The sequence below is a fragment of the Rana temporaria genome, chromosome 1 (assembly GCF_905171775.1).
Source record: "Rana temporaria chromosome 1, aRanTem1.1, whole genome shotgun sequence".
In the NCBI taxonomy this organism is placed as follows: Eukaryota; Metazoa; Chordata; class Amphibia; order Anura; family Ranidae; genus Rana; species Rana temporaria.
The window spans coordinates 143,520,523-143,543,266 of record NC_053489.1 but is presented as its reverse complement, the minus strand read 5'-3'; the positions used below and the strand labels follow the sequence as shown (position 1 = coordinate 143,543,266).

At 43.5% G+C, this 22,744-nt stretch overlaps 1 protein-coding gene across 1 annotated transcript in view; it reads left to right on the top strand.

The window, feature by feature from the left end:
• The window catches only part of CDO1 (cysteine dioxygenase type 1), a 30,914-nt gene extending 23,934 nt beyond the window's left edge, over positions 1 to 6,980 (top strand). Inside the window, exons 4-5 of the mRNA XM_040343794.1 lie at positions 5,565 to 5,734; positions 6,439 to 6,980. Of these exons, the coding sequence (XP_040199728.1) occupies positions 5,565 to 5,734; positions 6,439 to 6,468 (200 nt within the window). The 3' untranslated portion in view covers positions 6,469 to 6,980. The remainder of the gene's footprint in view (positions 1 to 5,564; positions 5,735 to 6,438) is intronic.
• The last annotated feature ends 15,764 nt before the right edge of the window (positions 6,981 to 22,744 follow it).

The following is a 22,744-nucleotide window of genomic DNA, read 5'->3' as shown; positions in this document are numbered from 1 at the left end:
ATCTTTAGATAACTGCATTTAGAAAGCTTGAAAAACACATGTGGGGCAGGCGGACAGATAAAACCTTATTGCATGACACATTATGAGTATCTTGTCAAGATTTCTGCCAATGTAGCAGCTGTAGCTACCGCTGATTGCTTTTTAAAAAAGGTCAAGGCCCCATGGCTGTTATCTTGGTAACTTGCTTCATTACCAAGCGAGTTACGAACCTGGAAAAAGCCTGCAGTGTAGGTGTTTAGACATTGCAGAACTCGAATACAGTTTAATCTTAACCAGCCATGCCAGTTCCAACATTCATGCCCTCCCAGATTTGCAAAAAAATATATATATATATATATATATATATATATATATATATATATATATATATATATATATATTATATATATATATATATATATATATTAGTGTGGGTGTACCCTATACTTGCATACTTTTGCTAATAGGTGTTCCTCATTCCCATCTAAAAGTTTGAAGGTTACGTGTACCCCTTCAAAGTCCAAGCAGTACCTTGGCGGTACACCTAGCAAGTTTGTCGTGGAAAATTGGGATTTTAGAGCATAACAAAGTTTCACTGACTGTATGCAATTAATTCTAGAAGCAAATTGGGAAATGGAAAATAAACCTTGGTTAATGCATTGAAATACTGGACACTGTTAATAGGGTTATACCAATACTGGTATTGGTGCCAATACTAAGTGTAGCGCCCCCCTTACTTTTAGTGCGGGTGCTACACTAAAGTTAGTGGGGAATGGAAGGGTTAGTTTTACTCCCATTCGTGATTTATGGAAACTCAGGCTGCTGCCACTTCAGAATCAGTCCTGTAGGTCAGTCTGCGCTCCAGGGGTATGTTAGCACCCCTGGGCAGCAGTTGGCGCTAGAGGGGTTCTGACAGACCGACTTTCTCCCAACAGCCAATCAGAGGAGTTCTTCCCTCGTTGGGCATGCTGGGAGGGGCGTATATCTGGGGCAGCCGCTTTTGGTGGGTGGTTCTATGCAGGCCCCGAGTTCCAGGTGCGGTGCCCACCTTCGGGTTACGCGCATCCATGGGCCCCGCCACCGTGGCCTGCTTCGCTGAGGTTGTGCACCATACAGAGCCTTATCCTGACATTGAGAGGGGCCCCAGCGACTTGCTGGGTCCCAGCCTTCTGTTGAGGATCCTAGGCTGGAGGCTGTGCGATGGGGGGGGGGATCGGCTCAGGGGAACCTAGAACTAGAGGTTGTCCAGGAGGCCTGGACAAACCATCGGGGATCCGGTCACCACACCATATGACAGGTGTGCTCAAGCTGTCAGTGGATGACACTGATTGAACTAACTGGAAGGATTTGCTCAAATTGATCTCACAAATCCCAAGTTGTCTGGCCTGTGGCAGAGGCCCTGAGTCAGGCCTGTGGCAGAGGTCTGTTTCCTCCCAGTGATCCGCAGGTGATGCTGCCAGGCCTGAGATAACTGCCTGTCCGGGGGCACTTTACCCACCCTAATGGGGTGGCAACAAATTGAGCTATATCATTGCTGAGAGCAGGCTTGCTCTCTTCATATCCAAGGCCTAATACTAAAGTTTCTCTATGCTCCTCAACCTTTTTTCTGTCGTGTGCCATGTTGATGTTGGCCGTGTTGGGCCTTGGAATAAAGCATTGAAAACTGAATTGTTTTCTGGACACTTGCTCTTTATTCACACTCACAGAAATCACCCCTAGACCAAGTCAAGAAGGTTACTCGGTAAGCCGATCCCAAACTAATCAGCGGCTCCTTCGGGGGTGAGAGCTACAGGAGTATCGATACTCGTGCAAATGCCTGAAACCAATACCTTCACGTTCGGTTCTTTCATCTACCAGTGGGATTCCCCCGCTGACAGATGAAGTGTATACAAAAAATGCAGGCACTTATCAGTTAAGGAGCAGGGCTGACGTTTCAGCTGTCAGTGGGATTTCCCTACAGTGGACCTCCCCTTGGCTCAGTTTTGTGTTCTCCTCTGCGGGCAGAACAGAATCTGTCTTTCTACACTGTCTTTTCCTGTCAGACATGTCCTGGCCATTTGACAGCCTTTGCAATGCTGGCACATTCTCTGAATATTTTTTTTCTTTTGTGTTCTCTGTCTGCAAACATCTCAAACTGGTCAGGTAACTGCGCACCTTTTTACTTCCTTTCCACAGTGCCCCTGGGGAATTGTGCTAGCAAACTGCATCCAGTGCTTGGATGGCTGCACCCTGGCCCTGTGCATACAAGCAGTCTGGAGGTTTGCTTTTAAAGAGACCACTTTTTCCCTTGCAGTGATGGATTCCTACAGAAGGCTTTAATGTTTTGAGATGGTAATGCAGATGAACATGTTACCCTGGCAAATATGCTAGGATAAACACTTGGGCCAGGGCTGTGTATGGAGGGTACTTGCGTTTTTCTAATGGTTCCTAGTTTTGTATTTAAGACTACAAATACTTGTAGTATTTTACAGTATATAAATGGCGTCACTGACCCAGCATGCCCCAAAGTCTCCACCCCATATGCCCTGGTGCGGGGGGGGGGGGGTGCTTGCTCATACCATATTTTTTTTTTTTTTTTTTTATTCCCATAGAAAATGGCTCAGAATTTGCATCTGAATCGCACTGCCGCTGCACCAGACATATGTGAACCAGCTCTATAGAAAGCAGGTTTAATTCACTTCATGCAAATCGGATGCAGTTTTAAAACTCCTCCAATTCCCATATATGAACGGTGCGTTGGTGCCTAAATGTCCCCCCATTGAGCCAAGGAGTACAGATTGCGTGTATACACCTTCTAGTGTTTTTTTTTTTTTGCGCTGCATCTTCATCTCAGAATAGGAAAATGCAGAGTGCAATCCAGGGATTGGAGCGCAACAGATACAAATTGCTGAGGCATGACAAATCTTTTGTGGTTGATGAGCATGGGCGTCCGCTGAAATTTTTTCAAGGGGGGCGATTCGGCAGCGGCGACAGTCACATTTTTTTTTTAACCGCTAGCGGGGGTTAAAAGTGCCCCCCACGTTAAAATGTAAACACCCCACTGTGCCCCCTGCATCTTTCAATATATTTGTCACTACTGTGTACCCCCTCTCCACAACTGCACCTCTGGACCCCTTTACATTACACAGCACCACACGGCTCTGGACCCCTTTACATTACACAGCACCCTGCACCACTGGAACCCTTGCATTACACAGAACCCTGGACCCCTTTACATTACATTCTGTATAACCAGTCTGCACATTGATGGATTGAAATTCTGCCAGTTTAGCAGAAATTTTAATCTATCTATGATGGCCTAAGTCCACCAGTCTCTGGGTTTAATAATATCCTCAAATCTTCTGAAAGGGGCGCTCCACTTAGGTTTAGAAATTCACTTTGAACTTCAGCTTATTTCCAGAACTCTCATTATGTATTAGATGTGCAAAGACTAATGTGAGAGAACATCTAATACCTATAGAGAGTAATGGAAATAAGCTGGAGTACAAAGTGAATTACCTGGAGGGACTGGCATTTAGGAGGTTAAAACAGGCAGGGAGGAAATTGGATATCACCACCTCACTGCCTGTCAAATTTCTCTGAAAAGTGACCTGAGTTTTGATCACTTTTCAGTGCCTGCTAAGGGGGGGGGGGGGGGGGGGGGCAAGCAAACTGAAAAAAAAACTGATGCAGCCGCTCTAGCCCATCAAATGCAGCCGATGTGCCCATCAAATGCAGCCGCTGTGACACCCCCTCCGGACACAGACACCTAAATATGGGGTGGGCACGGTGGCCATGGATAGATTCTTGCAAGGCAGGAATCTATCAATTTTTCATATAGGGGGTGGCATGATGGAGGGGGCAGCGCCCATGCACCCTTAATGGACTGGCCACCACTGCACTGGTGTGCTGGCGGTTTTCCATAGCCGCAGTCCCTCAGACTTCTTTTAGGTTGTGCGTTTTTGCTGCATTTTCTGGAATTGCACCAAAGATGCAGCATGCAGGACTTTATGTGCACTTTCAGAACATGCAGCAAAAATGTACAACCTAATAGACGTCTATGGGACTGGGGGCAACATGCAGCAAGACAGTGCCAGTACACCAGCATTGCAACCAAACTGCAGCATACATGTGCGTGAACCCACATCAAAAAACATAGGAGGGCAAGAAACTGTCACAGGCTGCAGTGCTAGTAATAACAGGCTGCTAGCTAGTACTGTGCAGAGGGGGGGGAGCAGGAAGTGAGGGAGGAGAAGCTCAGTCACTTGTCACTTACTTGGTGGCAATGAACAGTCCCAGAAGGCTCACTTCTTTTATTTTCTATTTTTTTTCTAAGGCTGTGGATGCCGAACGAGCAGACTGCTCTGTTTTAACTTTCCCGCTCATGAATCATCTTCACAGACAACACACGTTCTGCCAGAAGTGTGGGCGGGGAAAGAGCAGAACCACCAAGCCTATGATAGAGCTTTGTGTGGAGGAGGGAGGGGCTGGGCTGAACTCAGACACACAGACTGTCAGCCCTGAACAGAGCTCATCGCTGCAGTACTGAATCCGGCCACCCGAGCTGCCGTTCTCAGCCAGCTCAGCGGGAGCGGAGTGAATGTATTGTAACACGCACACACTAACAGACTGCAGACATGAATGATCATGGCAGTGACACTTTTACGATCCCAGGGGTGGTCAAACGACCCCCCCTTGCCCTATGGAGCGGACGCCCACGGTGATAAGTAGGCTAGGTGGCATTTCCACCTGGACCAGTATTATACCAATTTATTTTTATTTTTTTTTTTTTTTTATTATGTGTGTGTTTTGTGACCTTGATTAGATGCATGTAGATTTAGTTTTGATTAGAGCAGAACCTGCAGTCTATGACCAATGCTGGTGAACATATAGATATTGGTTTCATGCTCAAGCCTGTAAATACAGAGAGGAGTCTTCTAGTATCGGCCTCCATTTCTGGGGCTAATGTCATGTGACCTTTCACCATAACCACTTTTTATTTTATTTTTTTTGCAGAGTGGCCCAATCCTTTTTTCTGGGGTCCCCCACAGCGCTTCTGGCTCCTTCTATGCCCCCTCAGAGCTGCTTTCCAAGGGGGCACTCTTGCAGGTGTGCTGAGTCCTGCTGCTGTCCATTGACCACAAGACTGGGCCCCACCCCTCAGTTCCTGTGGATTTGATCGACGGCAGCGGGAGCCAATGGCTGGAGCTGCTGTGCTCTTCACTGGAATGATCGGCTCCTGTTTTTCACTTAGAAGAGTGTGTGTCTTGATTATTATTATTATTATTATTATTATTATTATTATTATTATTATTATTATTATTTTTTTTTTTTTTATCATACTCTACTGCTTTTTGTAATGGTTTTGCATTTTTTTGGTCCCTTGCTGGTGCTCCTGGCTGCTTCCTCTTCACTAAGTGCCCACCATAAGAAGCCGCTAATGCACTTTTTTTTTTTTTTTTTTTTACAGTTAAGGTAAACATTTTAAATTTCCAACCACTTTAATTGTAGCCCCAACACTGCTTTAGTCTGGATATGTTTGAATTTAAATGGCTGCTACGGCATAAGGTTCATCTTCTAAGCAATCTGTAAATCTTTCTTCCTAGATTCCATGGGCCTTCACCGAGTGGAAAATCCAAGCCACACAGAATCGGCTGTGAGCCTCCATTTGTATAGCCCTCCATTTAACCACTGTCAAACTTTTGACCAACGAACAGGGCATAAAAACACAGTGAAAATGACATTTTGGAGCAAATATGGAGAACCAACTCCAGTGGTGAGTGTAAATGTATGAGATGTGTGAGATGTAAGAAATGGGCAACTCTGCACAGGCGAAGGAGACGCAACAGGATGAAGATGGTCTTCTGGGTATTTGGCGATTCTAGCCCCAGCCTTTTACATTTGTGGAAGCACCAGTTTTCTATGTGTATCCGATGCCAAACTTTTTTCTTTTAGCTGCAATAACTGGGGGGTTTAAGCTTTACATCTGGACTAAAGATTGCATGAATAGAAATGTAAAATAACCATACATATGGACTTCTATGTTGCTGATGCAGTCTGACACTCCAACTGTACAATATTTAAGTTTTGATAATGTATCCACCCAGGGAACTTTACCTCCACCAATGTATTGTGTACAGGCAGTACACCTGTAAGGGGCCTGGAGGTCCCCAGGGCCCCAGATGACAACCCCCCTTTATTTTTTTATTAAAGGGCCTAAGATGGCTACTTTTTTTTTTTTTGTAAAGGGCTCCCGCTTCTCAATTGTTGGCGTCACCCCCCCCCTCCCCCGCCGCTTCTCAATTACAGGCAGCAGCACCCCCAATTCTATGCTCCAGGGGGCCCATGCCTGAAGCTTTGCAAGGGGACCCCATAATTCCTGATGGCAGCCCTGATTGTATATGATATGGAAATTCAAAAGTGTGTTATCCTGTTTAGTTAATCAAGCTTTTAATTTTTTTTTTTTATTTTTTTTTTCAGGCAACCGTACAGTCACAGGAAAACAACTAGACTTGCCCAGAAGGTTTTCATGAAGGCTTCCAATAAAACAAACTGGTGTTCTAAAATACTGGAGTTTAACTTTGCAAGAGAAGCTGCACTTCCAAGAAAATATTCCTTGGAGCTTGTTGAATAAGATGAAGCTCGGCTAAATTCCATTGTGTGGATTTTTATTTTATCTTCTCCCTCGTTGTTGGCTTTGTTGCAGAGAACTTTGTTACATTCAGAAAGCTCTGGGGCAGATTTCCTTGCTAAGTGCAACTACCCTTGAAATTTGAACAGACTATTTGCCTTTATTGCCATTTGCCAACCCTTTCAGCCTCTGGAATTTCTTGACCAAACTGTACATAACACCCTCAGTAGGATTTACAAGATGGCAGTCTTGAAAAATTTTTTTTTTTTTTTTTTTGCAAGTTTCTCCTCAGGGCTTATGCCTAGTCTAGGGGAGAAACTTTTTTTTCTTTTTAAAACAAATTATTTTTACTTTTTTATAAAGATTTGTTTAATTGTTTATGTCCTTGACTAAAAAAAAAGCAAGATATTTCCTGACATGTAAGATTAGTTTACGATTTTGAAACTGCCTTAATTTGTATGTATAGATTTTTAACAATTTTGAAAGGAATGTACATTTTGATCTATGTATATTTTTAGAAAAAAAACCTGAGATGAATTTGTAATCTTCAGAAGCAATAAAGTTCAAATTCATTAGTCTGGTTTCTGTTCATATTAAGTTCTAAAGCTTTATTGTGAGTGGTTGTACCGGCGAAAAAAATATTATTAAAAAATATTACGTGTTAATATAAATTAAATTATTTTACTTGGTCTGCTGCAGTTGTGGTATACTCCACCATGTGGTGCAGTTGTGCAAAATTTTAAAGTGTATTCGTACAGTTTGTACTCCTGCGCTGACCTTTAAATAAATGAATATGTATATATATCCGTGACATTCATACACCAGCCCTTTTGAAACGTTATCTCTGAAAATGTGATACATTCACATATATGAAAACAAATGGAAAAATTATAAAAACGAAAATGAATAAACCCCTTCTACCCTACAAACTTCTAAGCGCGTCTGCGCTGTCAATCAATAATGGAAATACGAAACTAAAATTGCACTAAAGTCCAGTGCAATCGTGCATTAGTACAATGTCCTCAAAAGCATGCCTCCAGTAAGTGCAGGAATTTGTGCCTTGCTGAAAAAAATTTGTGACTTTGCCACCTTATAGTGTCACCACCACCTCCTATTGCGCTATGATCTCACCAGATTCAAAAAAGTAAACTGCATGTAATCATATGGTGTACGGTTTCCTCTTCTGGTCCCGAATCTCTGCGCTCCAACTCTATGGGTTCTCTTATACTACCAAGAAGAAAAAAGGCCCATATGGTGTAGTACGTTTTAACAGGTTTTATTCATGAAACATTAAAAACGAATTTTACACTCACGTTCCTGTGCCCAAGCCGGCACTAGCCTGTCCAGCGTCGCTGCTACCTCCCCGGCGTGCGTTCCAAGCCTCGACCGTGGTGCGTTCCAGCGGGTGGAAGTGCCTGTGCGGTATCGTGTCAGGGTCGTGTGGCGTAATAAAGTGTGTGTGTGTGTGTGTGTGTGTGTGTGTGGTACCCCCGTGCCTCAACGCATTTCGAATACTTAGATTCGTCCTCGGGAAGCTCCTGAGGATGAATCAAAGTATTCGAAACGCGTCGAGGCACGGGGGTACCACACTTTATTACGCCACACGACCCTGACCCCTGGAACGATACCGCACAGGCACTTCCGCCCGCTGGAACGCATCACGGTGGAGGCTTGGAACGCACGCCGGGGAGGTAGCAGTGACGCTGGACAGGCTAGTGCCAGCTTGGGCACAGGAACATGTGAGTGTAAAATTAGTTTTTAATGTTTCATGAATAAAACCTGTTAAAACGTACTACACCATATGGGCCTTTTTTCTTCTTGGGAGTATAAGAGAACCCATAGAGAGTTGGAGCGCAGAGATTCGGCACCAGAAGAGGAAACCGTACACCATATGATTACATGCAGTTTACTTTTTTGAATCTGGTGAGATCATAGCGCAATAGGAGGTGGTGGTGACACTATAAGGTGGCAAAGTCACACATTTTTTTCAGCAAGGCACAAATTCCTGCACTTACTGGAGGCACGCTTTTGAGGACATTGTACTAATGCACAATTGCACTGGACTTTTTAGTGTAATTTTTAGTTTCGTATTTTCATTATTGATTGACAGCGCAGACGCGCTTAGAAGTTTGTAGGGTAGAAGGGGTTTATTTTCGTTTTTATAATTTTTCCATTTGTTTTCATATATGTGAATGTATCACATTTCAGAGATAACGTTTCACAAGAGCTGGTGTATGAATGTCACGGATATGTATACATATTCAAGTTCTAAAGCTTGGCCACACACCTATATCTACATCTATATCTGACTGACCACTTGAGCTATCCAAGAAATGTTTTTTTTTTTGTGTTTAGAATTTTATTATAATGCACTTTTAAGATTCTCTCGCTCTCAATCTCCACTCTTTAGCATTGTCTGTCAAATGTTCGTAGGCACTATTTCATATTTACCTGACTAAAACAAAAGCATTATTACAGACTTGTGAAGAAGTTAATACATTTTCATGGAAAGTTACTTTTCCATCATTTGAGCAAGACGTCTATTGCTTCATAGATCACCACCCTACTTTGGACTTTTTTTTCCTGGGGGGGGGGGGGGGTATATATTGTATAATTTTTTTCGAACAAATTTAAAGTGGAGTTCCACCCATAAATGTAACATTACATCAGTAGTTTTAAAAAAAAAAAAAATGTCATTAGTCCTTTAAGAATTTTTTTTTTTTTTTTAGATGCTTTCAAAGTGTTGTTGCTAGGCAGAATAGTTAATCTTCCCTCTTCCTGCACCTAGGTGCTTAAGCTTCCTAACCTACACCGCACAGACTCCTGGGAATGTAGTGGGTGTAACTTTCCAGGAGTCTGTGCACTCCCCAGTCTCGAAGAATCATGTGACTTGGACAGTACAGGTGCTGAAACCTGATCTGAAACCTATTATACTGCTTGTGCAGCACTGAGCATGTGCAAGATCTGCAAGGCTGAAATCCAGGAAGTCATACAGTCTGGCTTCATGATGCCCACACTTAAGATGGCCCCAGTCAATTTCTATTTTATAAAGTGTCTAAATGCTGTAACAACCTAACAACAAAACGGACCTTAGTTTACAGACTAACTTTACTAGAATACATTAAGCTTGTGTATTACAGTGGTATTTTTATTTAAAAAGTGAAATTGTGGCCGGAACTCCGCTTTAATATAAAATTTGACATGGGCTATTTATCTTCAAAATTTAAAAAATATAACTGTTCTCATATGGAAAAAGTAATCGCTTCATATTCATTGACAGAATCTGGTGTTCCAGATTAGGGGGGTAATCCACAAAGGTCCGGCGTAACTTAATTTTTCCCATTAAGTTGCACTGCCTTAAAATTTCTACCTAAGTGCCCGATCTACAAAGTACTTACCTAGAAATTTTTGGCTGTGTAACTTAAATTCCGCCGGCGCAAGGCGTTCCTATTTTCATGGGGGCGAATCCCATTTAAATTAAGCGCGCTCCCGCGCCGGCCGTATTGCGCATGCTTGTGACGTCATTTTCCCGACGTGCATAGCGCGAAATTACGTTACGCCAAGCTTTGTGGATTGCGACGGGTCAAAGTTGCGTAAAAAAAAAAAAGAAAAAAAAGATATGGCACGAAAAAAAAAAAAAAAATCGCGTCGCTGGACAGAAGGGTCTGTTTTTACATGGTGTGAACAGTTTACACTTTGCAAACGCAAAATTAGGGCTGCTTTTACAAACTAAAACTTACGGAGAAAAAACTAAGCTGAAAAGCTTCATGGATCTCCGTAAGTGCTAATTTGCATACCCGAGGCGGCATTTCGACACAAAATGCCCCCAGCGGCGGATGCGGTACTGCATCCTAAGATCCGGCAGTGTAAGTCCCTTACACATGTCGGATCTTCTGCCTAACTATGGAAAACTGATTCTGTGGATCAGTTCCATAGTTAGAAACAGGGATACGACGGCGTATCAGTAGTTACCCCTTTTGAGGATATGGCCCTAGGTGTCCATGGTTAGAACTTCCTTTTAAGGTAGGCAGCTGCCATCATGCCAATATCATATATAAGCTAAGGAATGCACATTCTTTTTGTATGTAAAACATAACAATTCCTTTGTTTTTCACTTGTAGAACAGATTATAAATCTGTTCCTGCCAGAAATTCAGTGGGCTTGTAACATATAAGCGGACGTACAGATCTGAAATGTTATAGACCTAGGTAAACTAGGCAGAACTGATGACAGAATACATCCCAATGCTTATGGAGAGGGAGGTGTTCTGGGGTTCAAAGATGCAGTACGGTGACTCTTGTCACCCTAGGACAAAAATTGTTACTGGCAAAATCGAGAAATAAAAATTCTGAAAGATAAAAAAAATGCAGCCACTATATCTAAGGACTGATGAGCTGAAATTAAATTTTTTAAATACCACAGTGCAAACAAGACCACGTGGATATAGTGAAGTGCAAAAACAATCATTATGCAAAATATCAAGCATGTACCCAGTGAAAGTTCAGAATATTGTGCAAATAAACATATATAAAGTTCCTTTCACAAGTGCTGCTGTGCTGACAGAACATATGGTGCTGCAAAATGGGTGAACACAGGATCCCTTCCCCCCTATCATTGAACTCGCCAGATCCAAAATGGAGGTGTGGGTCCTGTGGTCATACAGTGCTGCAAAACGGGTTCTTTCAGCAAGACAGCACTTTATTTGTTTGTACAATATTCTGAACTATTACTGGGTACATACTTGATCTCATTTTGCACTTAACTATATTCCCATAGGCTTGTTTGCACTGTGGTATCTATACAGTACGTTTCTTGACCTATGTTATGTACAGCAAGTCCAAACATGAATCATCATATAGCATGGGCGATTATTTAACAAGTTACATTTTTTAGTCTTGAGTTCAGATACATTTTGACGTTGACATTCACTGAAATGGAATCCCAGCATTTTTACCGTACTTTGGTTCAGATGCATTCCTAGTTTAAATCTGTACCATGTTTTCTGCAGAAATGCCCAATGGAACCGTTTAGAAAGTTATGCCAGGCAAAGCTAAAGGTTTACTAATATAATAGCCTTCTGAGCTACCGTGTGTGTTCACTGTGCCAATTGGTAACATACAAATGTAGTGGGGGGGGGGGGGGGGGGGGATGATCATTTAATCCCCTGCAGATTTTGTAAATTTGCCCTCTTACAAAAAATAAGTGATTCTGTACTCCACTGGTCGCCCCGACTCCTCATAACCTCTGACACCCTGGGTTTAGTCATCTTGACGACTGTAGTAAAGACACACTATCAATGAAACTGTTCAAATGATTGACTGTATTCATGAGAACACAGAAATGTGAAATGCACTGCAAATGGTAAATGAAAACTAGAACTCTCTATGAATGGCAAACTTGGTGGGTTGAACCTGTCAGTGGCTAATAAAACACACCGTATGATTCAAATTGGATCTTGCCCAAATCGCAGAAACCTTTGTACAGGTTAGTGGGAGGGGGAGACTGGCACTTTATTGCCTATGTAAGACTTGCTCCCTTCTGTTTTCTCAACCTACAGGTTATTAACAATATTACAACCTGGCAAACTATTGTGTTGGAGTTGGCTGGCTTCTTTAAAAAAAATTCTAGAAATATAAGAACGAGCTCTCTGTGCTAAAACAACTTTAGTCACTTGCGCAGGTGAGGGTAAAAAAAAGTGGTGGTGCTGCTCCTTGAAATCAAAAGTCTTCAGCTAGCTCTTTGATTAAGGGTTCAAAGAGCTCATTAATAGGGTTGAGCGAACCTGAACTGTAAAGTTCGGGTTCGGTACGGACTTTTTTTTTTTAAGGACACAAATCGGCTTTATTGTGCATGAGTGAAAATAAAAGGGGAATTAGCTGAGAGCCAAGTGATGAGAATGGGAAGATCTCCAAACAGGATATCACAGATGTTGATGGCAGTGCACTTTGGGTTTTTTTTTTCTCCCGAACCCGAATAATTGTAAAAAATTTGAGTTCGGCTATTTTATGGCACGCTGCACGACAGCCAATCGCCATTTGTTTTACTAGTGTGGCTAGGAAGCCATGCCTACTAATGGCATGGCTGTGATTGGCCAGTGCAGCATGTGACCAGCCTCTATATCAGATAGAGGCACACAGCACAGTCGTCACTCTGCATTAGCTAGTGTAGGGAGAGGCTGCTGCTGATTGAGGGACAGTGTCAGAGAGGTGTATCCTGCTTCAGAAATCTACACAAGCACTGTTTATTTCTGTGCGATCTGCATCTTATAGTTTAGGGAGAGGTTCCAGCTATTTCCTATAGGGACAGCAATATATAGGTGACTCTCTGTATATTTCACCAGCACTGCACCTGTCACCTGTGATATACTGTGTGTGTCCAGTACATAGTTTAGGGAGAGGTTCCAACTATTTCCTATAGGGACAAAAATATATAGGTGACTCTCTGCATATTTCACCAGCACTCCACCTGTCCCCTGTGATATACTGTCTGTGCAGTACATTGTTTAGGGCTAGGTTCCTGCTTCTTGCTATAGGGAGAGAAATATATAGGTGAATCTCTGCATATTACACTATTGTTGTATTTTAAAAAACACCCATTTAAGGCAAGATCCTACATTTGAGAAATATGAGGAAAACGTCAAATAAGGGACGTGGCCGCGGTCGTGTTGCTGCTGGTGGAGCTCCTGTTAAAGGGAGAGGACGTGGTCGATCTGTGCCAGCTACACGCACAAGTGAAACACCTTTCTCAGGTGCGAGTAGCCGACAGAGCCTGCAGCGGTATTTGGTTGGGCCTAATCCAGCTCTACGAATGTTGAGGCCAGGAGCAGAACAGGCAGTAGTAGATTGGGTTAAAAACAAGGGGGGAACTAATGCGCAAACCAGCCTAACCCGGGAAAAAATATAGTGGTACAAATAAATTAAAAGTTACAATCAAGCAGCAGCCACAACTAATAGTGCTCAAGCACTGACAGCATATGATAGACAGGGGGATGTAGTGGCGCTTGCAAATACTAAAAACCGACAATAATTTAAAACAATAAAATATTCTAAACAATGATTCCTAAAGTATGAGAGTGAGTCCGTCCTCTACTGGGGTAAAATTGTGTTCCACTCGAGGTCTATGCCCAAAGAATACCATCCAACATCAATAATTAGATGTGGAAGGAACTGCGAGTGAACAAATAATGAAATCCAATGGATAAAAGTGCCTAACTGGCCGCACAGTGTACATGGGATAATAATCCTTTTTTTTAAAAAAATATGTGTCATAAATCCTTAAAGTGCTTGATAAAAAACAAGTGCAAAGTGCTAATAAATAAAACAATAATAGCAGTGAATGAAAGCTCCAGCTCTCCTGGAAAGTGGTTAATTACTAATTAGCAAACACATGCAGGAAAAAGCAACAACTGAAAAGAAGTCCAAAAATGCAAGTGTCCTAAAAACCTAAACGGTTCAATCATAAAACTGTTGTTTTTCTGTGCGATGAAAAAAATATAATAATATAATAATAAATAAAAAATAAAAAAATAAAAAAATCATAAATAATAGTCCAAAAACAGATAGTACAATATCACTGCAGGGAGCAGGGTGCCAAAGCAGAGCGTCCGTCCCCTAGACAGTACGCCTGCTACTGCCCAACGCAGCAAGGGACCGAGCACACCAAAGCCAGGTCCAAGGAGTTCCCTAGCGTGGCAGTTCGTCACACAATGTGCTGATGACAAGACACGCGTGGTTTGCACATTGTGCAATCAGAGCCTGAAGCGAGGCATAAACGTTCTCAACCTGAGCACAACCTGCATGACCAGGCATCTAAGTGCAAAGCACGAGCTGCAGTGGAGTAGACACCTCAAAAACCAAGAAAGGTCTCTGGCTCCTCCTGCTTCCTCTTCTGCATCAGTCTCGGGCCTCTCGGCCTCTTCATCCACCTCTGTAGTGACAGTGCCACCTGCCACCCCTCAATTAGAGGACCGGCAAGCAACACTACCACCTGGGTCCCCAAACATCTCCACAATGTCCCATGGAAGCATTCAGCTCTCTATCTCCCAAACACTGGAGCGTAAGAGGAAGTACCCCTATACCCACCCGCGATCCCTGGCCCTGAATGCCAGCATTTCAAAATTACTGGCCTTTGAAATGCTGTCATTCCGTCTGGTGGAGACGCAGAGTTTTAAAAGCCTGATGGCATTGGCTGTCCCAGAGTAAGTCGTGCCCAGCCACCACTACTTTTCCAGGCGAGCCATCCCTTCCCTGCACAACCAAGTGGGGGACAAAATCAGGTGTGCACTGCGTAACGCCATCTGTGCCAAGGTCCACTTAACTACGGATACGTGGACCAGTAAGCACGGTCAGGGACGTTATATCTCCCTAACAGCGCACTGGGTAAATGCAGTGGCAGCTGGGCCTGAGGCAGATAGCAGTTTGGCGCATGTCCTTCCACCACCGAGGATTGCAGGGCGCTTCAGTTTGCTTCCTGTTCCTAACTCCTCCTACTCCGCTTCCTCATCCTCTACCGCCTCCTCATCCAGTCAGCGTAACAAATTCACCACCAACTTCAGCACAGCCATGGGTAAATGCCAGCAGGCAGTTTTAAAACGTTCCTGTTTGGGGGAAAAACCACACACCGCGCAGGAGTTGTGGAGGGACATGGAACAACAGACCGATGAGTGGTTGGCGTCAGTGAGCCTCAAGCCGGACCTGGTGGTGTGCGATAATGGGCGAAATCTCGTAGCAGCTCTGGGCCTAGCCGGTTTGACGCACATCCCTTGCCTGGCGCATGTGCTGAATTTGGTGGTGCAGAGTTTCCTGAAAACGTACCCCGATATGCCATAGCTGCTGCAGAAAGTGCGGTCCGTCTGTGCGCACTTTCGGCGTTCTCACTCTGCTGCTGCCCGCCTGGCAGCGCTGCAGCGTAACTTCGGCCTTCCCGCTCACCGCCTCATATGTGATGTGCCCACAAGGTGGAACTCCACCTTGCACATGCTGGCCAGACTGTGCGAGCAGCAGCAGGCGATAGTAGAGTTTCAGCTGCAGCACGCACACGTGAGTCGCTCTGCGGAACAGAACCACTTCACCACCAATAACTGGGCCTCCATGCGAGACCTGTGTGCAGGGCCGCCATCAGGAATTATGGGGCCCCTTACACAGCTTCAGGCATGGGCCCTCCTGGAAAGGGAGTCACCGCTCCAGACAATTGGAGGAACCTCCCAGGAGTCCAAGGTGCTGGCAATGCACTAGGCAAACATGGAAATCGATGAACAGCCGCACTCCGGATAAACTTGAGGAAGTTGTCTTTATTGATAAAAGTAAAACATGTACATCCAAGGATACAGTCACATAAGGGGACAGCCGCCTGAAATTAAGAAGCGGGGGGGGGGGGGGGCCTTTACAAAAAAAATAAAAAATAAAAGAAAATATATATAAAAAAAGGGGGATAGTCATCCGGGGCGGCCCTGGGGACCTCTTGGCCCTTTAATAAAAAGTAATAAAAAGAAAAAAAAGAAATAAAAAAAAATATATATTATATATATATTATATTTATTTATATACATATATTTTTTTTAAAAGGGGGGTTGCCATCTGGGGCCCTGAGGACCTCTGGACCCTTTAATTAAAAAAAAAATATATATATATATATACACACACACAATTTTATTTTATTTTTTATAAAAAGAAATTACAAAAAAAGGGGGGTTGCCATCTGGGCCCTTTAATAAATAAAAAAGAAACCTCTGTGCCCTTTAATAAAAAATACAAAAAATATATATAAAAAAAATAAAATAAACATTTATAAAAAAAAAAAAAAAAAGGGGGTTGCCATCCAGGACCCTGGGGACCTCTGGGCCCTTTAATAAAAAAAATAGAAACAAAATATATTAAAAAGCCCCTTAGAGCCCTTTAATAAAAATATATATATATATATATATATATATATATATATATATATATATATATATAAAAAATATATATATTTTTTATATATATATATATATATAATAAAAATAAAATAAAAAAAATGTAATGCTTTTTATAAAAAAAAACGGGGGTTGCCGTTGCCATCCGGGGCCCTGGGGACCTCTGGGCCCTTTATTAATAATAATTAATATATATATATATATATATATATATAAATAAATGAATAAAATAAATAATTTAAAAAAAAAAAAAATATATAAAAAAAAGAGGGGTTGCCTCCGGGCCCCTTACAGGTGTACTTCCTGTACCCTCCTGGTGGCGGCCCTGCCCAAATGGCTATCACAAGTAGTGACATTGATCTTGTGAAGTAACTTGTAATTTTATGCATCACCTTCTCACCAGTAGGGATGAGCCGAACACCCCCTGTTCGGTTCGCACCAGAACTTGCGAACACACCAAATGTTCGTGTGAACTTTAGAACCCCGTTAAAGTCTATGAGACTCGAACGTTTGAAATCTAAAGTGCTAATTTTAAAGGCTAATATGCAAGTTATTGTCCTAAAAAGTGTTTGGGGACCTGGGTCCTGCACCAGGGGACATGTATCAATGCAAAAAAAAAGTTTAAAAAAATGACGTTTTTTCAGGAGCAGTGAATTTAATAATGCTAAAAGGAAACAATAAAAGTGAAATATTACTTTAAATTTCGTAAGTAGGGGGGGTGTAAAGTTAGCATGTGAAATATCGCATGTTTCCCATACTTAGAACTGTCCCTGCACAAAGTGTAATTTCTGAAAGAAAAAAAGACATTTAAAACTGACTTGCGGCTATAATGAATTGTCGGCTCCGGCAATTTAGAGAGAATTTATTCATAAAAAATAAAAAAAAGCGTGGGGGTCCCCCCAAATTCAATTACCAGGCCCTTCAGGTCTGGTATGGATATTAAGGGGAACCCCGCAGTTAATTTAAAAAAAAATGACATGGGGTTCCCCCAAAAATCCACACCAGACCCCTTATCCGAGCACGTCAACCTGGCCGGCCGCAGAAAAGAGGGGGGGACAGAGTGCGGCCCCCCCTCTCCTGAACCGTACCAGGCCACATGCCCTTAACATGGGGAGGATGTCCCCATGTTGATGGGGACAAGGGCCTCATCCCCACAACCCTTGCCTTGGTTGTGGGGGTCTGCGGGCGGGGGGCTTATCAGAATCTGGAAGACCCCTTTAACAAAGGGGACCCCCAGATCCTGCCCCCCCCTATATGAATTGGTAATGGGGTACATTGTACCCCTACCATTTCACGAAAGAAATGTAAATAGTTGGAAAAAACACACACACACCGTAGAAAAAAGTCCTTTATTAATAAAAAAAGAAGAAAATCCAGCGGTGGTAATCTACTCGGTCTCGGCTCCCTGCTCCAACGTTGTCTGTATCCAGCGACGGGTGATCTCCTCTCCGGTCCAGTGATGAGAAGATCGTCCGTGACGTCATATGACGTCCTGCCATTTAAAGCCGCTAGGGGGTGCGTGCGCACCCGTCGCGTTACTGGGAACACAATGCGCGGGCCCGGCGGCCGCGATGGCTAGAAGCTAAAATTTCGTCTGGGCAGGAAGGGGGTGTATGTGCACAGTAGGCAAGTGGTTAACGGATGAACCCTTGCTGCTTGCATGGTATCCTGATCTGGTTGGGGCCGTCATAGGTTTGTTTATGTCACCCTGATGTCCACTTGGACTTTTTCTGGCGAACAAGGCTGAAATACATAAACGTACCAGCATAAGTGCTCTCTTTTCTTTTTTTTTTATTACTCATCTGGACGATGGTCCCTACATTAAATGAGGGTCTTGTTTGGGTGGCATACTGCCTATTTTAGGCAACAGACAGAAAAAGTAGCTAGAGAAAGATAAAGGAGTTAGCAACTGGTGTTTCAGCTGGAGCAAAGAAACAGTATTCCTGAGCAAATAAAAATAAAGAAATTACATTTACCTTTGGCAAAAAACAGGTTCCCCTCCAGGGGCTCCCCGCATAGGCAACCTCCTCAGATGCCATGCTGAAAGCCCCCAGTAACAAAAATGGAGAGGGGATAGACATCTTGTGGAAGATACAACCCTCAAAAAAAAAGACAAACAATGTAAACTCTTCCCCTATTCAAGATGGCCACCACGACCTCAGGCCAGACAGCACAGGGGGTGTGTGCCTTTCCTCCAATCAGCAATGTTAGATATCTTGGCTGCATGCCCAGACATCACACTCTGTGTTAAGCAGGAAGAGAAAATCTCCTAACATGATCTCAACTTTCTAAACAGACAGCAGATATAAATGTAAAACCTATGTAGGGAGATTGGTTTCATCCCTGTGTATCATCTGAGGCTGTTCACTTCACTGGGTGTATGGAGGGTTTACATCCACTTTAACTTTACCTTTGTTGGGACAATAAATTGCGTAATGCAGAAAATATTATAGATATAAGTGAGTGAGTGAGAAACTTATATAGCGCAACACATGCAAACTGAATCGCCTCTGGGCGCTTAGTATCCAATCTATGAGTGAAACTTTTGCCCTCAGAAGAGATAGGTTTTGATTTTTCCTCTGAAGGCCAAATGGTTCACCTCCAATCGGATGCTGGTTGGTAAAGCGTTCCATAGTCTAGGTCCTTGGACTGCAAGTGCTCTCTCTTTCTCCAGAGTAGAAATTTATCTTTTAACAGCATCAACCTGCATAGGTTTGTCAGTGTTACAGTCCGGAGAAGCTGTGTTATGCCACAGAGGGGTGAAGTCATGTCTTTGTGGCACTTTGAGCTTGTCCAACACGATATCCCAGTATTGGTAGAGTAGGGATTTGCAGTCACCAATTCTCTCGCACCAATGCTCCTGATGCCAGATCCGAAACCTGGAACCGGAAGTCGGCGGACGAAGAGGGCGGAGCGGAGATCAGTCTGGCAGCAGTGGATCAGAGTGCAGTGGGTAAGCTGGCCAGGGCAGGGGTGCAGGGCGCTGCCACATATTCCGGTGACCGGAGCCGTCACATTCAGTACAGGAAGTAATGTTCTGTGTCTCCGTCGGAATGGTAAAAATCACAACGGTCATCTTGGTACACCCTGCACTCGGCTGCAGTAAGCTAGCAGCGAACATCTTGTTTCACCAAGCCCATATAGTTTGGTCTGGGTGTAACAAGATGTCCGCTGCTGGCTTACTGCAGCCAAGTGCAAGGTGTACCAATATGGGCGTCGCAGCACATACTTTCTAGAAGTTAAATTACATGAATGATGAGAGGAAAGGAAGGATTTTGCAATGATATATGCCAAATAGCATTGCAAAATCCTTCCTCTCCTCTCATCATTCATGTAATTTATTATGCAATTGCCAATCAGTGCCGCATTTCAGTGCCTGCCCATAAGTGCCCATAAGTGACATCAGTTCCATCTATTAGTGCCGCCTTTCAGTGCCCATAAGTACCGCCTATCAGTGCCATCCATCAGTGCCCATAAGTGCCATCCAGCTGTCAGTGCCCGTCAGTACCATCTGTCAGTGCCCAGCAGTGCCACCTATCAGTGCCCATTAGTCAAATTGTCACATGACATTAAAAAAAGTATCGGTAATCGGTATCGGCGAGTACCTTTAGGCGGCTAAATGCCCAGGCCAGGTTTTGCGATTCGGCACTGCGCCGCTTTAACAGACAATTGCGCGGTCGTGCGACGTGGCTCCCAAACACAATTGGCGTCCTTTTTTCCCCACAAATAGAGCTTTCTTTTGGTGGTATTTGATCACCTCTGCGGTTTTAATTTTTTGCGCTATAAACAAAAATAGAGCGACAATTTTGAAAAAAATGCAATATTTTTTACTTTTTGCTATAATATATATCCCCCAAAAACATATATACATTTTTTTCCCCTCAGTTTAGGCCGATACGTATTCTTCTACCTATTTTTGGTAAAAAAAAATCGCAATAAGTGTTTATCGATTGGTTTGCGCAAAATTTATAGCGTTTACAAAATAGGGGATAGTTTTATTGCATTTTTATTAATAATTTTTTTTTACTACTATTGGCGGCAATCAGCGATTTTTTCGTGACTGCGACATTATGGCGGACACTTCGGACAATTTTGACACATTTTTGGGACCATTGTAATTTTCACAGCAAAAAATGCATTTAAATTGCATTGTTTATTGTGAAAATGACAGTTGCAGTTTGGGAGTTAACCACAGGGGGCGTTGTAGGAGTTAGGGTTCACCTAGTGTGTGTTTACAACTGTAGGGGGGTGTGGCTATAGGACTGACGTCATCGATCGAGTCTCCCTATAAAAGGGATCACTCGATCGATACGCCGCCACAGTGAAGCACGGGGAAGCCGTGTTTACATACGGCTCTCCCCGTTCTTCAGCTCCGGGGAGCGATCGCGACGGAGCGGCTAGAAACGAATAGCCGCGCCGTCGTCCCGGATCGCTCCCCGAGGTAAGCCGCACGCAGCGGCGGGGGGTCCCGATCGGACCCCCCACCCGCTAGAAGGCAAGGACGTATATATATGCCCATCTGCCTGTACGTGCCATTCTGTGGACGTAAATAGGCGTGCGGCGGGTGTTAAGTGGTTAAAAAAGTGGTATCGGGTCAACCCTACTAAATAGTACATGTTGATGTCCGGTAGGGCTATTTTGGCCAGGTCACTCAGGTTTTTAAGTTTGTGCAGTGAAAGTTTGTGTCTGTTAGTGCCCCATATAAATGGTTTAAGTATTGCTTCCATTGATTTGAAATGCTTAATGCAGAGTTCCGCCAATTTTTTTCTACAAATACTGCAGCTGCTAACTTTTAAAATAAGGACACTTACCTGTCCAGGGTGGCACCTGATGCGGCACCCGAAGCATCCCACACATACCTACCCAGTGAGTCAATCTCGGAACCCCGGAGCTCAAAGTGCGTGTTTTTTTCTATAAGGCGGGGAATATGCCCCTGGAATGGGTGGTATGGACAGAATGGTAAGCCCAGCCAACCCATGGGCATTAAAGCGCTAGCTGTATGCGACCCTCTGCATGGGTTTTTACCAGTGCTATAATATCAGCTTGTTTCTTTTTGATCAGGGAGAATACAGCTGATCTTTTGATTTTATCCCTCATACCTCAGACATTCCATGTAAGGAATTTCAGGGTGGCCATAGGACAAGCAGAGAATTTTGTGGAGCTCCGAGATTCAGAGTCCCCCCCCCCCCATACCCAGTACATAGACATGAATAATTTGTAAGGAGAGAACATTTAGCAATATAGTAAATCTACCATTGTACCACATATATCCCAACTGGACTTTGTATATTGGTGTGTCACGATGCAACTTAGAACTTAAATCCCCCCTCCCCACCCTGCACTGTCCCCAACTGGTGCGGGCATGTAACCCAAACTGCCAACCGTTAACAAGTAATGTCCAACCTGAAAATAACCTTAGGGATTAATGATGACCACAATGCAGTAGATAGTGCTGGCATGTCCCAGCAGTAGATGAAGAAGGAGATGTGCAGCCAAGCAGTGTCCATCTTTATCCAACACAGGTAGCATAATGTTTTACGTGGAGTGAAACTTCGCTATACAACGTAACACATAATAGGACTGTGCCCACCAAGTCTATTGAGCTCTATAGTGGGTTTTCGTCTTCTGCCGGGAAGAATCAGTAAGCATGGTAATATCCAAGTGAGAATAGTAAGTGCAGGCTGACCTTGTAGTGAGGTCTGAAGTTGGAAGCCATCAGGAGTATATGGCAGGATATTACAAATATTAGTTTGTCGTTCCAGATATAAGGCAGCATCAGTCCCTAGTGGTAGCTATGCTGCAGTATTAAAGGAGTATTTGCAGAGTATGCATCTACATATTTACAGTGCAGGTACCAAGTTTTGGTGTGTCCCAGGGGGGCAAACTGCTAGTGAAAATATCAAACAACAGTCAGAGTCTCCTTTGGTGTAGAGTGCGTCAGGAAATAGATAAGGCATAGTGAAAGAGAGAAAGGGATAAATCACAATTTACTTATCTGGGTGCTTCCCTTTGTTCAAGCCAGGCGATTGCCGCATCAGGGTCATCAAAGAAGTATGCCCTATCCTCCCCCTCCACTCGAAGGCGTACAGGGAACATCATCGCATATTTAATATGTATAATACGAAGGCATCTTTTGGCTTCAGTGAAGGTTTTGCGTCTACGCTGCACGTCGGGGGAAAAGTCTGAGAAGACCGCAATCATCTTGTTCCCAAAAGGAATGTTCCCGTTCCCTCTACTTAAAGCGG